Consider the following 16,923-nt stretch of genomic DNA (forward strand, 5'->3'; position numbering starts at 1 on the left):
ATCCCACCAAAACAGGCTGAAATTTCAGGCAGTCATTTCAAACAACATCATTTTCACAATTTCACAGTATTATTTTAACCTCATAGTGTGGAAATACAGTATATATAACACACAGGACAATCTAGTTTTTGTCTGCACTAGGCCTTTAAGGAAATATATGAAACATTTTTATTCACAAAAACTATTGTAAAACAACTGTCTCAATGATGTGAGGAGGTGTTGTAATGTGATTATTTTGCTAATGTTGTCAACCTCATGAACACAATATAATCATAAAACAGAGAGATGTAGCCTACACACAAAAGCTGGCCAGACCTGCCAGTTTTTCTCTAGTTTTTATTCTTTCATAACCACTGATATGTGATTAAGTTAGACATTTTACATTTATGATGTGCATGTAGAAATGTTATAACCTTTAAGTGCTTCCAGTGCTTCAGTCTTTTAACCACAGACTAATTTTCACACATGGCATTGTTTGGCAGCACTTTTACTGGGCCTTAATAAATGTGTTAACTCTTTAACCGTAATGGGATAGTTCAACGATAGGATGTATTCAGATGTTTATTTCCTTAACTCATAAGCATTGTATGGATAACGGAGTGACTGCAATCTGCAACTTGGTTTTGGTAGAAAAGTCCCTGCCAAGAAACGCTGACGATAGCATTTTCAGACGAAACGTTCTTTTACTCAGTATAACGTGTCTAAAGTTACACATCACACTATTACAATAATGTGACTGTTTTGGAATAACATTTTCAATATATTTAAACATCCTCTGAATTGTCTGCTTGTCTGCTGGAATGTCTACCCATCTTTTTGGGAGAAATAACACTGGTCACTCAAAACATTCATAAAGTATAAATGGGCCACACTTTAGACGACGCAAAAATACTTAACTAATGATTAGTAAATGGTTTCTACGGACATTTATTATACATCTTATGAACGGTGTAATGATTAATAGATGATGTATGAACGATTTACTAATCGATTATAAATGCTTCAGCATGAGGAGTTGGTATACAGGGCTACAATCTTACAAGATTGTAAGCGAAGTTCTAAGCGGCATTTTGTGATTGTTAGAACAATAGGAGCTTTGTGCAGCATGAAACAACACTGTGACGAAACAATGATCCTCTCATTGTGATGTCCATTCCTTATTGTGATGGAAGTAGTGGGGAGCTTTGTGTAGGCCTATGCTTGTTCATGCACTACATACGACATGCCACAACACTCAAACTGTAAAGATTTGAATAGAAACGGGTTTCTTGTTTTTTTGTCAGTTGATTCTAAGGATATTTAATAGGACTCTATTCTAATGTAAAGGTTCTCATGACTCATTAGATGTGCAAACATGTGGGGAAAAGAATGCAGTGCACAATCACTTTGTCATGCTTTATTTAATTAAAAATAATTATTTAGAAATTCCATATTTACATCTTCAATAACATTAATAACAGTATAAGAAAAGAACAAACAGTTTAGTCACAGTTCTCATACTAAACATCAGCATGACAACAAAATCGTATTATCATAAAGAAAAAAAAAAGAGTTGTTTTGTTTTTCAGATACCCACAATATTCACCCCCAAATCATCCTTCTGATAAAATTGCATTTCTTTCTCAAGAGCAGTTTGCCATTTACAATATATACATATTGCCAAACAAGAGTAACCCAGACAGTTCAATTCATGAAACACATTTTTTTTGACAAGGACATGAGGACATTTTGCTATGAGAATGATACCCCGTGTGACTGTATGCCTCATTCAGACAATTGGCACTGCACTACATTTAAGATCTGGAAGGTTCGGTTGGGTGGTTGAGCTCAAAGAGGCTGAATTTTCAATTCAACACAGACGATCCTGAAAAAACCGACACTGGAATGCGAAAGGGACGTGTGTATTATTGTATAAAACTATTGTAAACTTGATGCAAATACAGGAGTAGCTTCACAAAAAAAGCTGTTTACTGTACTGTGCCACCAAAACATCCTATGATGTCATGAAGTCAAAGTCGCATGTCAGAGTGTTGCAAAATGTGCTACAAATAAAGTCTTTGGTGAAACGGCTTTGGAGCGACGTACACACAATGCAGGATTCAGGGCCTTTGCCACTGACAAAGTCATAGACATCAGTTGCCCAAATGTATTACAGTGTTTAGAATGTCATGTGTAAACGTGTCAAGTCACCCTGGATGAGGCTGTCATTAAAAACAAATAAATAATGAATTAGTTAGCCATGAGAAGGTATTGTCCATGAGTTCAGGGTCAAGGATAGCTGGTCCAGTGTTGCCACTAAAAGTCTTCAATGTCCCTCGGATGTCTTTACTCCCCTGTCCATCATTGGGAGACAGTCCAATTCTCCTCATAGCTTCCTATCCCTTGCTGCATTTGCCTGTTGGTCCCCATTATCAGTCCTCTTGATGAGGGTTGGTCCATGGGAGCTAGAGATGGTCGTAGGCTGCAGTGGATGGTGGAGCGGTGCGGGAGGCCGAGCTATAGTAATAGGGCGAACCTGCAGGGGGCGACAGAGATAAAGGAGTTTACCATTGTGGTTTGATTTTTAGCTTGGCTTTGATGGTGTTAGGAGGGACAATGCAACGTAGAGCAGGCTTTCTTAATCCCATCAACCACATGACAATAGCAGATGGTTCAGATGGAAATCTGCCTTGCTTGGATAGTTTGTCCCATGAATAAAGCTGCCTGTTTTGCACCTTCTCTCTGTTAAAGTATGGGTCTACTTGATGGAAGAAATATCACCGAATATTTTGCATTATGCATAGAATTAAGCATTCAGAACACACAAGCATTAATACTGTCTATGTTCCCCGGTGTCGTTAATAATTGGTGAAATCAGCTGGTTCAAGGTGACACACAGACTTGTGACCAGAAAGTCACAACAGAACACAAGTTCTCATAGGCTGGTAAGCTCAGAGAGAGTTACCGTACACACCAAGAGACGGCAGTGGTATAGCGCAGACCCCCTCGTAACTGGGTAACTAGTTTCCATGGGGACTAGGGGAGATCCTGATACATGTGACCTGACTGAAACCAAAAGTTTGACTGTACTTTATTTCTTGGTTGGCGTGAGGATTTGTATTTGAGGTTTTCCCATTGATACTCTAGGTTCAAATTCATTGTATTTTAGGTTCAAAGCTATTGAATAAGGTTCAAAGTATAAACTTGACCTGACAGGAATGGTTTGCATTAAAAAATAATAATAATAATTGGAAGCTGGGACTTTTATCTATAACAATTCAGTCACTTTTGTCACGTTCACTTCAATCATAACACATCAGCTTTATAAACAGTATGGTCCTGTGTGGAATCTTTCATCGTTCCAGTACTGACACAACACAGACTACAGTACATGCTTCTAATACTTATGAAGGGTGTGTCCATTGTACACCACTGTGCCGGACTGACTGACTCACCGAGAATGCTGGAGTTGGTGAATCTCCAAGCTTCGCTGTAGGAGGTGTAGGGGGAGTGAGTGTAGGTCTGACCAGAGTAGTCTGCACCTGCAAGGACATGGAACAAAACAGCACGTACATCAGATGTACACTAAGAGACATATAGTAACAAACATCATTCAGTAAGAAATTCCCAGATGTACGTGTATAGAAAGAAACACATCACAGACAATATCAGGCATAAAATGTCTTATAGAGACACGGCATTCCTCAAAGTGTTTGTTTTTTTGCCTTCAGTTGAGGGTGTTTGTCCTCTTGCCAGCATCTGCTAAGACTTAGCTCATAATTCACCAATGGTTAGGGCATCTTGTAAACCATTAATCTATGGGCCAGGTGGATGGCTGGGGGTAAAATCCCTCGACTCATTGGTGCGTGTGGCTAGTCTCCGCTTCCTCTCTTTAGCGTTTACCCCTCCCCTCTCCGTCCGTCCAAAATGCCCTCCTCTCCTCTCTATCCCTCACTTCCTGCTTCAGCCTTTCAGCCATTCTCTGTCTCCTCTATTTTTTCCTCTTCTTTTTTTTAACATTCCAATATCTAATTGGTAATTATGTTGGCTGGATTGAATACCCCTGCTCCCCCCCAGACCCCCCCCCCCTTTCTGTGAGTAATTGTGTATGAACGCTTCCTCACAGCAAGCCCACCAGAAAAATAATAAATCAGACCCTCTCATTTCGCGCTTCGAAGGGCAGACTTCAAATAAAAAGGCGCACGCACACACACACACACACACACACACACACACACACACACACACACACACACACACACACACACACACACACACACACACACACACACACACACACACACACACACACACACACACACCACAAAGACCCTCCTCCTATGCTCTCTCTCTCTCTCACCCAGGCCCACTCTGCCACCCTGTGGCCCCCCACCCTCTCCCCCCCTCTGGTGGGGCCCCTGGTTCCCATGGTGATGTGTGGTCAGAGGGGCGGCGTGGGGGTGCGGGCAGCAAGGCGGAACCCCCAGCCTGTTCTCTTGTACCCCCTGGGCCCTGGCTGCACCGCCATGCAGTTCACCAGTCGAGCAGGCTACTCATTAACCAGCATGCCTTCCTGTTAATCTCCAATCCTCCCTCCCAGCATTTCGCTCTCCCTGTCTCACGCCCATCCTTGCTTTTTTAGCGTTGGTTTTGCTCACTGCCTAATTTTTTTTTTGTGTGTCTAAATCCTTCTCAGTGGTGCTTTGTCCTAATAGCATATGCAGTTTCAGCGTTCCCCAAGGGAAAACCCAGATAGGATCAGGTTTGGCTAAAAATAAAACTATGAACTGCATTTATATAAGCTGAACTGAAAGTAGAGACATCATTCATCTCTTTCTCAGAAATCCCATTTTAGGATGCCATGGCCTGTCTCATAGCCTGTGTGTGTCAAGGGACGGGAGTCTTACCTGCTACCATGCCAGTGATGGCCGAGGATGAGTAGCCTGTCTGGCCACTGGAGGGGATGTGAGGAGGGTAGCCAGGGAGAGTGGAGCTCACCATATCCCGCCCTGAAACAGAGGAGGACAGACCACACACTGTCAGCATGAGGATGTACACATACTGTAGTAGTGCAGCAGCTGGATATACACATGAAAAACAAATCAATTCTGGCACTGTCAGTGGTGCTCACCATCATCTACAGCAATTGACGTTCCAGTACAGTACTGCACATGGGGTTTGGTGTGTTGTGGCAGGTGACATGATAAGCGAGTGTAGTCTATACTGTCTGTATGGACCCCCTACAGGGCGTGGCAATGGGTGAGACGAATGCTTCATTACCTGCTATGAGAGACTGGCTGCTGAAATGGCCGTACACTGGTGCATGATGGGAGAATGAGTTGAACGCATGAGGGAAATGGTTGGAGCTACTGCAGCTGCTACTGACAGTGACAGGGGCCTGCAATGACTGCAGCTCTAGGAAGGCAGAGTTGGCCACCGCATTTAGGGAGGGGCTTGTGCTGGTCACCTCCGGGGACATTTCCTGTTTCAGACAAAGTGTGAGGGGCTGTAGGGGGTCTGAGGTGGCATGGCCAGTGGGTGGATGGGTGAGAAAATGAAATAAAATGGAATTAACTAATATGAATGAATGGATTAACAAATACACAGCAGAAATAGCCAGGAAGCTGAAATTAATGCTTGAAACAAATGACGAGTGAACGGGTACTGCATTAGACATACAGCACATATTGTACGTCTGTTTTAAATTAAACTTGAAAGGGTGCTTTGGGCAGCTCGTGATAATAGGCCAAATTAATTGTACAACGCATCAGCAGGCACGGCAAGCTAACATGTGGCTGCACTGCAGAGATAAACATCAACTGCTATGATAGCTCGGTCGGAAACAAGATCTATTATCAGATTGATGACAACCGCAGTTGCTACAGTCCGGAGTATACATGCCTAAACAGACTGCTATTACATTCACAGATTATGAATGCATTATGATATTTAAAATAACTGCCTTAGTGAATTGGGTGTTGAGATATGCTAATGTTTCCATATGCCAGCGTGTTCAGTTTTCCTTCTGCTTCATCTTTGAGCGCTGATCTTTGTGCGGGGTGAGAGGGCACCATCCATCGTTAGAGTCTTACCTGTCACCACAGTGTAACCCTGGTGCGCTGCCAGATTCCGACCAATAGCAGCACTCGATGTTGAGAGGCTGGTCTTCCCGTCTTCTAGACTGCCATTGATGAGCGAGAGAGGGTACACAGTCTGTGGAGAATAAAAGCGGATGAACCATTTGTACGTGAGCGTTGTGTTGTGTGTGAAAAATAGAGGGGGGAATTCAAATAAATAAGGAAATCTTTGACTATGTGCAGACTCAGTGAGCATAGCCTTGCTATCGAGAAAGGCTGCCGAAGGCAAACCTGGCTCTCAAGAGCAGACAGGCAATGTGCACGCTGCCCACAAAATGAGGTGGAAACTGAGCTGCACTTCCTAACCTTCTGTCAAATATATGACCATATTAGAGATATGTATTTCCCTCAGATTACACAATTTTACACAACTCCCATATCTACTGGGTGAAATACCACAGTGTGCCATCACAGCAGAAAGATTTGTGACCTGTTGCCACAAGAAGAGGGCAACCAGTGAAGAACAAACACCATTGAGAATACAACCTATACTTATGTTAATTTATTTTCCCTTTTGTACTTTAACTATTTGCACATCATTACAACACTGTATATATACATAATATGACATTTGATATGTGTTTATTCTTTTGGAACTTTTGGAAGTGTAATGTTTACTGTTCATTTGTTATTGTTTATTTCACTTTTGTTTATTATCTATTTGGCAATGTAAACATATGTTTCCCATGCCAGTGACTCCACCTCTCAGTGCCAATGTGACATGTAGGTCACCGTACCTGCTCGGTCTTGCTGGCTGCTGCAGAGCTGAAGTCTGGTGGATAGTGGTGGCGGTCAAAGCCACAGTCCAGGTGCTGCGGGGGGAAGTGCTCCGGTCTCAGCTGCTTCCTAGGAACGCCTGCGCTGCCCTGAGAGTCCACACTGTGTCTACAGCTCTCCTGGTCACCTGAGAGAGGTGAGAGAAAAGAGAGAGAGAGAGAGAGAGAGAGAGAGAGAGAGAGAGAGAGAGAGAGAGAGAGGGTGGGGTTATATTGAGAAGTTATTGAATCTATTTGAGTTTGTACATAAATTATGGTAGAATAAATTGTCAGAGTGAATCTTACTGAATTGCATAAAAAAATATTATAAAATGTGAGAGGAGTATAGAACATCAGGATTTGGGATTGCACAAGAATTTGTGGGTATTTACTGTCATCATGGCTCCTCTTGCCCTCTTGGCTGGGCTGTGGTATTCCCAGCAGGCCACTGATGGAGTAGGTGGAGCCCAGGGAGTCGGACTGGGGCGACTCTGGGGGAGTGACAGCTGAACTGGGGACTGACAGAAAGAAAGGGAAAACAGACTATTATTACTGCAATATTATCGTTGACCATTAGCGCTTAATCTTACGAACCATTAAGCATGGAGTTTCTTTAGGCTAAATACTACATGATCAGATCATAATGCTAGGCCTTAGTGAAGGCGTGCGTTGGTGCTTGGAGTGGGGGGTGATAGTGCTTTGTTAATGACTAGGGTCTCTGTCTGTGTCTGTCTGTCTGTGTGTGTGTGTGTGTGTGTGTGTGTGTGTGTGTGTGTGTGTGTGTGTGTGTGTGTGTGTGTGTGTGTGTGTGTGTGTGTGTGTGTGTGTGTGTGTGTGTGTGTGTGTGTGTGCATGTGCTTGTATGTGTGTGGAGACTCACTTAGTGTGTGTCCTGGGCTTAGGCCTTTACCATCCAGAGGCAGGTTGAAAGGCAGCTGCACCTTGGTTCGGATTATTCTGGAATAAAGAGCAGAGATTATAAATAATATTAAATCAACGTTTTATTGTCACATACCAGATAGGTGCAGTGAAATGTGTTTATTGGACAACAGTGTAAAATCTATTGCACCACATATTTACATCTGCGATTGTTCTGCTGATTCAATTTCTATACACTTGTTTAACACTACTTAAGAGATAACAGTTCTTATTTTAAAGGCCCACTTAGTGATATTTATTGGTTTACACATAGCATAATGTAGAGGTTAGTCAGTACCTGTTGATGGAGCTAACACTGGGCACGGTGTCGCTGTCACACACCCCCTCTGCCAGGAGCCTGTCTCTGATCTCCCAGGCAAACATTGTGGGGTTCTGACGCTTGTAATCTGCTATTTTATCAACCACTTTAGGAGTGGCCACCTTGGGCTTGGAGCCCCCAATCACTCCTGGCTTGATGCTGCCAGTCTCGTAGTAGCTGGAAAAGGAGAGAGAGGTTTGTTCAGTCAGAGAGCAATATTGTGAATGTGGGTGGTCATCATTTGAATTGAACAAAAATAGATGTTTCCATGACCAATGATGTACTGTGCAGTGAACCCAGACACTTTTCACAATGGGAGACCGTGGTTCATGGTTTAGGTGTCTTGAGAACACAATAGAGGGCTGCTAACAGTATCGCCCTGTTGTGTAAAGGTGTAAAGGTGCTATGAGGTGCTCACCGTCCCAGGATCTTGCTGACACAGCCGTGGCTGACACGGAGCTGGCGGGAGATGTCACAGGGACGCACGCCCTGGTGGGCCATGTCCACGATGCGCTGCCGGATCACCTCCGGAAGCGGACGGCCGTTCACAAACATTCCGCCTAGTTGGTTAAGACCCCCATGACCTAGGGGAGGAGGGGGGATGAAACACTTATAAATGTCATGGAACCTGAACTCACTGCCACCCACGCTCCCACCCACACACAGCACTACCTCACACAGAGGATACACATACAGGGAGGGCACACTGATATTGGGTCTGGGCTGGTTCTACTTCAAGCTATTTGTTTGGTCTGTGACAGGGCTTACTTGGCACCTAATGTTCTTACCTTGATACGACAATGACATACTACAGACATGTAGAACAAAATAGATGAATTGATCAAATAAATCACATATTATTTAGGCATCTACTGGCAATATCATTTTCAGAATGCAATAAAAAATAACAGGATAAAAGGTGGGTCCTTTGGGTTTCCAAGAGAAGATGTTATTGAACCTTTGTGAACCTCAGCACACAAATTTGTGCAGGTCATGAACATAACAATGAGCATATATTTCCTGGAATTTGTTTCACTGTATTGTTTGAAATAAAGTTATTTCATGTTCTGTTTTTTTTATGTTGAGGAGACAGGCATGTTTAGTGTGTCCAAGTTTACAGGTAATTGATATGAATGTTGGACAACAAAAAAATATTCACTAAACTATAAATTACAGTAGCATAGGGCTCTACACAATCTATATTGCTGAAGTTCAGCATTACAGAGTGATTGAAATGTAAATGAAAAGTTCCCGCATTTAGCGGAGACTCTATTCACGGTAAACGCTGTACAGGCTATGTTGGCTCAATCGGGAAATTACCTTTACATTTCTAAAGCGCAATCTGTAACGCTTCAGCGATACAGATTGAATAGAGCCCCTAGCTATCAAACTAACCCGGGTACAGATCTTAAAAGGGCTATATAAAAATGATGACAGAGATGTGAATGATGCACATGTCAGAATATATTTTGTCAATTTATCATGCATAATTCAGTGTTGTTTTAAAAGAGTGGTAAAAGAGGGTAACTGACCAATTAAGTCGGATCTAGCTAGAAATTTGACAGCCTCTGGTCTAGACAGCTCTGTGTAAGTCTTCCACATTCTAGATGTTCTCAATCCTGGTTCTGACCTCTAGATTCCTCTCTCCGGGTTTGGGTTTCCTATGGGACACACAAGGCAGCGAGAGAAGGTAGTCATTTCTCGCAGAGGAAGTAAGTTTATCCTAACTTTGATATAAATGAATTTCACATTAAACGTTATAAAGCGGAGAATTTTACGCCTTTTACATTTTTTATGTAAGGAGTTTGGGGCCCATAGGCCATGCATAATTTAGGCCCATTCTGGCAAGCGGCATGGAAAAACAGCTCACATGCACAATGATACGATATTGCCATCATTTCGATTTCAAAATGCCCTGAAGTGATAATGTCTAAGCTACAATTCTATAGCCTAAATGACAAAGTCAATTATTTATCATCATGTTATGCCTTGGAGTTTATTTTTCCACGATTTGGTCAATTATTCGCAAAAAAAAAAAAAAAAAAGTATATCTGCGAGGATAATGGGTTTCTATAGGTTATAGCACCAAGTTCAATGTGAAACCACCTCTCTGACAGACATGTTTATCACATTTACAATTACGCAAAATAAATGGCAATAATTCGTTTTTTATATTAGAAAAATGTAGCCTACATCGTGAGCATGTTGACCATTTCCAATATCTATATTAGGTCAAATAGCAATTGTGTGGTGTAAATCAAGTTATTGATAGCCTATTTGCGTGCAAGCATACTCACTACATTTCTTCTCGTATAAACACTTCGATGGGCTGTCAGTAGTCAGTTGGTATAATGCGGTTATTATAAAAAAAAAAATATTACATTGAGAGTGATGTAGTCTATGGCAGAACGTGTCCATCGTCTGTATTTGAACTATAGGGATTAATGTAATAGTGATTCCTATGAACATTTCCCATATAGGCCTATACAATTATTATGGTTCACCAATATGCTCGAGATAATGCGCATGCATATTCGTTTGTAGAATAAAATGTATTCCCTTGTGTCGATGCTTAAATGAATAGCCTACCATAGGCCTAGACTAGCCTACCATAGGCCTAGACTAGCCTACCTAGACTACACCAGGTAATACACGTTCTAGTTATAGTTGACCATTTTCATTTACAAAATCTAAAATCGACGTCTCCTTTAAGAGGACTTGGAAATGACGCTGGGGGAAAGGGTTTGCCATGTCATTTTGAAAGTTGTCAGCAGCTTCTCTGTCTTTCTATAGACTGCATCAGTGACTTTGTAAGAATCCCATTGCTTTTAATTTAACCCATTCAGCAGCTTTCTTCCTCGCCTTGCTCTTTTCTCAGCCCTTTCCCAGCTTTTATTTCCACATCAAACGGAGGCCGGACGAGGCTGGGTGGGGAGCAGGAGCACCATTAACCGTGCTAGCGGAGTGTGTAAAAATCTCCCCGCCAAGCTTCACCAACCTGCAGGATATTAAAGCTGAGCAACCCCAAGGGAATAAACACACACGCATATACACACGCGCGTGCACTCTCTCTCTCGCTCTTCTGTCACACAAACACATACATACACACGCACACACACACACACACACACACACAAAAATCCCTCATAAAGACGATTTATCCTAATTGCACAATTAATAGCCTATATTGTCTCCATTTCGCGTAATTTGAATTGATGCCATTCATTCTTTAGGTAGTTTCCCTTAAAATAATGAATCCCCTTGCATGGTTTTCCTCCTCAAAATGGATTTGAATTTATAATCCACTGTCAAATATATTGTTTTATTGATTCTAGACTTCAAATGATGCGGGAACTATGTCTAAAGGCCTAGCCTTTTGAATGAGTATGTACACATTTGGATTGAGAACACAATCTACAATGTAGCATAAGGAGCCGTCAAAATGCCAGAGGAAATATCTACCATACTTGAAAAAACTGGTTTTGTTCACCTATTTTGTGTGTGTGTGTGTGTGTGTGTGTGTGTGTGTGTGTGTGTGTGTGTGTGTGTGTGTGTGTGTAACTTATACCCTTATATTAAATATAATATAGCCCACACAAACTATTGCAGAACCTCTCACTTTCCTCTCACTTTCCATTTTAGTTTCACATGAACTTCAATAATGCAGCATTTCTGTTACACTGCACTTTAGTCCCTATATGATAGCCTACTCATTATATATTTTGTTTTATTCCACTAACTTGCCATTAGGTTATAGAATGAACGTGTGGCCACTGACCACGATTAGCACAACCCATTATTTAGTCTCAATTCAAAATAAGCAGTTTTAAAAGAAAAGGTGGATGCTCACAGGCTATAAGGTACAATTATGTATCAGCCACTAGAGATCGATTGTCTATGTTTGACAACATCGGTTGACTATCCTAAAGGCTACTCCTAACAATTTTAAACAATATTGTCACGTAATTTGAATAGACCCATAACATTTAAATGTTGGTAATTTAGCAGACGCTCTTATCCAGAGTGACTTATAGTGAGTGCAGACATGTTCGTACTTTTCCCTTACTGAACCCACAACCCTGGCGTTACAAGCGAAATCCTCTACCAACTGAGCCAAACGGCACCCAATAACCTCAAAACCTCGGAGGTGCAATGCTGCACTGTAACTTCTGAACGGTTATTGTAACCCCTGACAGCGGGTGCTATGAGAACATGAAAGAAGATGGCGCATTTGAGGCGACAAGAGGGTGTCATAATTTATGCCGCGGGGTAGACCGGGTGAAACGTAAACAAGCCATACCATTCAGCTCCCCACCGTTCCATCATTGGCACAATTGAAGTGACAATGACCACGGATTGGCCCAAATCTATATCTGTCAGCTAAACTAACGTCCAATTAACTTGACAAACCCTCCACGAGAGAAGGAAAATCTGTTATTTTGTTTAGTAAATACACGCTGGATTTATAACACCAGGCTCAACTTTCAGAATTGTTGGCCTGATCATTGATAGTTCAATTTTTTTAAATGTTACATTCATTAATTGACTTTCTGTCATAACTTTTACAAAGATCACCCTGAAATTAAGGAAAATAAATGTAATAACAGTGTATAAAGACAGGTGCACATTAAGTTATTCAATTATTGATCATTCGGTTTTTATTGACTAAGGTTCTTGGCCTTCCTAGCCGATCTCTGCTCTGATAAGAGAAACATTGCTGTATAAACTTCATAAAAACTGTATAACCAGCCATGGACTACTCAACTATGCTAATGTATTCAGAATTCGTGGGTATACAGATATTACAACAAAACATAGCCTGTTTCTGTTAATAACGTCCTTATTCAGTATGAATAATGTCAAAGTATTAGAGAATGAAACAACAAACACTATTCAAGTGTTTCATAATTCAAAGCACCCGTAGGCCAAAATGTCGTTGCTACTGAAATACAGTTTATTATCAGCATAATCACTCAATTACTTTAAAAGCTTTTCGTTTTCATGCCATTAGAAATCCCGGTGAAAAATGTTAGGTATTCTTAACGAAACTTGGATAGAAAATAATTACAGGGATTTTGAATTTATTCCGTTGTCAACGCCTGAGCATAAACTAATAACGGCTGAAATCTGTCAAGGTCTCTGAAATATTTTTGTCATGCCTGTACTGCATTTTTTGCTTGCTTTGACAATTAAATATTTCATATTGATGAATGAGTTCAGCTTTTTCTAAGGAACATTTTAACAAAGTATCTGTTTATTTAGCCTATATTTGAGTAATAGCTACTAAATGCATGTGATTATCTTCTCTTTGGCGGCCAAAATACTATAGCAATACGAGGGAAGGGAGTCTCAGATCTTGTGTTTTACCTCGTCCGGTGGTGTTGGACATATCTCTGAGGTCTTTGTCGTTGGGTGTCCTTGACAAATGCAAGAGGGTCCACGCGCTCTCTCTCTCTCTCTCCCAGTTAATTAGATGTTTTTAGTCCATGTGGGGCCTCGCTTGGAATGAATGTGTTCCTGAGTGCACTCTTTGCTGCAAGAGGACATTGTAATAGTTAATATGGGGTTCTTATGAATACTGTTAAGTAAGGTTATGCCATAGTGTGGCATAGTATTAAAATATATTAGCGCCCGCGTTGCAGTTTCAATTGGAGTCTTAAATCCCCGTCGCCGCTCTTATTTAAATAAATATATAGGCTTATATAATAAGCCAAAACCAAAAAACACGTTTCACTGCTTATCGTAGGCTTTGGATCTTTGTTGGGACTACCAATTAGGAATAATAGGATCTCTATAGGGACTACTCTCTCACACTACTTAGTGAATGTAACGGACTCGATACTCTAACTAAACGATTAGCCAATACATTACTCATTGTTAAGTTTTTACACATTTACAACCATTTGTTAAAGATGTTAACAATCATTCACATTTGCTAACACAGTGATGTACCCATGTCTAGCCGTTTGCATATTGCGTTTACGATAAAAAAAAACACCTCATTGATGCAAATAATTACCTTCGCCTTGCAGAAAAAAGGTCCGTGCAGATATCCTTATTATTATCCAATGCTTGACCACACCGGAGAAAATGTAACCTCGGCCGGGGAGATCCAAGTCAATCTTTGATAAAGCGTCTGGTATGATACTCTCTCAACAGGCAGAGGTGGTGTAGCTGTTCACGACCTGCTACTAATACTGTGCAAGGTTTTATCCAACAGACGCTCTCCGAGGCGCGCAGTGGCGATGGTGCGCCGCGGCCATTGGATGATGGAGTCGAGGGGAGTGCAGTAGAACTAAGGGTGAGGTGTGGCTATTTGAAAAGAGGGTGTTACCTTTCCCAAAACCACATGGATGACTGATTTTGTGTTTTGAGTGGCATTCCACCCAATACAACACACTGTCTTAGAGAAACAGTAACGTTTACGGAAACACTTGTCAAGGAGCCGGTTTGTTTTCATTCACCCCCAGCGACAGCTTCGCTTTGATTAGATTGTGTACAAGATGTGACACGATTTCCGGGGGTCTGTGAATTCCGGTTAATTTGGAGTACACTGTTTTCACACACAATTTGGAACTTGATTTGTTGTGATCTGTCACAATGTCTGCTATCACATGACAGGTATATGTCCTCTTATTTGAGCGATAAAATGAGTAATATATGACCATAGCATGTCAGGGACATGGGTGAAGCCGATAGCCTACACGATGTAGATGTTACGTTTAAACCCTGAATAAGCACATCAGATATGATCTGCTTACAGTCATACTTGAACGATATAGGACAGCCTATTATTTCGTGTCAGAGGACTTCAATTAAAAATAATGGATCACATTAAAGGTTGAATAAGCGGTTGCTAGTATTTGCTACTTTTTACACAACTTTCAACTAATTAAATATGGATGACATAGGCCATGTTTGGCCACAATATTGATTACATGTATTACTTTTTGCACATTAATAGCCAAAATGTTTATTAGAAACTTCTTTCAGATTGCTTGTCTTTATTGTTGGAATGAATTTCTATTTACATATTATTATTAATATATATATTTTTTACCAACACAACATTATGGCTGTTTTTTATTCTGTTACCTAAACAAAGATACAGAGGTAAATCTTATATACATAATTTTCAACATCATCACCAAATTCAGTCAGAAAACAACTACTCAGTCTTATATGTTGATGTGGGATTACATTATTGTATTACCTTTCACCCACCCGCCCTTAGATTGCTTTCTGTGGTGGTTTGTGCAGTTGTAGGTCAGACAGTGTTACGTGGATTGTGTTCTATCCCTCTAAGCTTTTCTACGATCCTCTTCACCTCTCCGTCAAGTAGCGCTGTAAATACCCATACTAGATGACTAACTAATGGTAGACTGTCTCTTACTTACATAATAAGTCTACAGTGAGTTCTTTAAGGTCAAACCAGTTCAACACAGAGACAGTAGACAGTAGACACTGCCTATCCAAATGAGTGGACATCACGTCTGAACATCACTTCCAAACATCACATCCCACGCATTTTCAGCTGCTGGTTATCATAGTGCCAAGGCGTTCTGATTGTGCGTATTGAATGGCTTAGCTTATTTTACACATTCACCACTTAATCAAGTGAATGGGCTCCGTGAAATATGCGCGTGGTTCTTCGCAACAGGGTGTCGGTGTCCCTCTGCGTTCCAACACTGTTTAGTTGTTCTCACGAGCTTGGAAAACAAACATAACACCTATAATGACTCTCGTTTATGACCCCATGTTGCCTAACATGACCACAGTGTCGTCTGCCCAGTAGAAATGATAGTCTATCTAACCATATGGCTCGTGGCACCAATTTACAGTTGTTTTACAGTTGAAGACATATCAAAAATTGATTATGCAAAAGTGCAACCTTTTGCCATGGAAATTGGTGATTGGAAACAGAACATATAGTCGGGGCAATGAGTGTAGGTCCTTAAAAACAATCTAGAAACGTTGTACGGCCTGTTAGTTGCGAGATTACGACATATATGTGAAGTAGATAGAAGGGGACCCTTGTGCGCCCCAAACAATTTAACATCATTGGTCAGTGCATCGCAAATCCTTATCTCGTTAGGCTACAATTGGTGAGCTCATTCTCAATCTTCCCCGGCCCGCCATGCAATGTAAATACCATTACATCAGGTTCGCTCCGGGACAAAAGGGCGAATGTTTTGAAATAAATAAAACTGTCGAGGGACTAAAGCGAATCATAACATTACAGATGGAAGCAGAGAATTCCTGTGCAAAGAGAGAGCGAGAGCGAGGGGCAATTGCCTGGGGAGGGAGGTGAGAGATAGAAAGAAAGATGGAACACAGAGGTTATCGAGAGTTTAACAAGGGATTAAAACTTCTAGATGGCTATCTGCATCAGAAGTGCACATTTTAATAATGTTTAGTTACAGGGGTTTTGTTGTGTGGCTTGCTTTGAGGCAAACTGATTGCATGAATATACACCCAAAGACTCTCAGATGACTGGGTCATGTGAGTATCCACCAATAATAATCATGATTATAATGAAAAGAGAATATGCAACACACAACACAGTAGCATATGTTAATATAGTAGGCTACCTTCGGTACTGTTATAATAATTATATGACCTCATCATGATCCTTCCTGAACTAATAAACCTAATATTATAATGATGATGGGGATGAAAATGAGAAGATGGAAGAGGAGGAAGAAGAAATAACATAATTAGGCCTACATCAATTGAATAATTACGTCAACGATTATGACGGTGGTTTTCAGGTTGCGTGTATTGCCAAAACTGCGCCAAAAATGTTCAATTATTA

The 16,923-nt window shown here is 41.1% G+C and overlaps 1 protein-coding gene across 5 annotated transcripts; it reads right to left on the reverse strand.

The window, feature by feature from the left end:
- Nucleotides 1-1,381: 1,381 nt before the first annotated feature.
- Nucleotides 1,382-14,325, reverse strand: LOC115101161 (paired box protein Pax-8-like). 5 transcript variants are annotated; one of them, XM_029620425.2, is made up of 13 exons: nucleotides 14,128-14,325; nucleotides 13,476-13,641; nucleotides 9,641-9,769; nucleotides 8,527-8,692; nucleotides 8,088-8,285; nucleotides 7,752-7,828; nucleotides 7,264-7,389; nucleotides 6,854-7,020; nucleotides 6,072-6,192; nucleotides 5,260-5,496; nucleotides 4,887-4,988; nucleotides 3,435-3,521; nucleotides 1,382-2,515 (listed from the first exon to the last, which is right to left on the reverse strand). In XM_029620425.2, exons 3-13 carry the CDS (start codon nucleotides 9,708-9,710, stop codon nucleotides 2,445-2,447), a joined length of 1,422 nt encoding a protein of 473 aa, XP_029476285.1. In that variant the 5' UTR covers nucleotides 9,711-9,769; nucleotides 13,476-13,641; nucleotides 14,128-14,325; the 3' UTR covers nucleotides 1,382-2,444. The 5 variants fall into 5 exon arrangements, with proteins under 5 accessions (XP_029476285.1, XP_029476286.1, XP_029476287.1 ...); XM_029620426.2 differs by lacking the exon at nucleotides 13,476-13,641; XM_029620427.2 differs by lacking the exon at nucleotides 9,641-9,769.
- Between the last annotated feature and the right edge of the window lie 2,598 nt (nucleotides 14,326-16,923).

This window comes from Oncorhynchus nerka, linkage group LG19 (assembly GCF_034236695.1).
Source record: "Oncorhynchus nerka isolate Pitt River linkage group LG19, Oner_Uvic_2.0, whole genome shotgun sequence".
Taxonomy (NCBI): Eukaryota; Metazoa; Chordata; class Actinopteri; order Salmoniformes; family Salmonidae; genus Oncorhynchus; species Oncorhynchus nerka.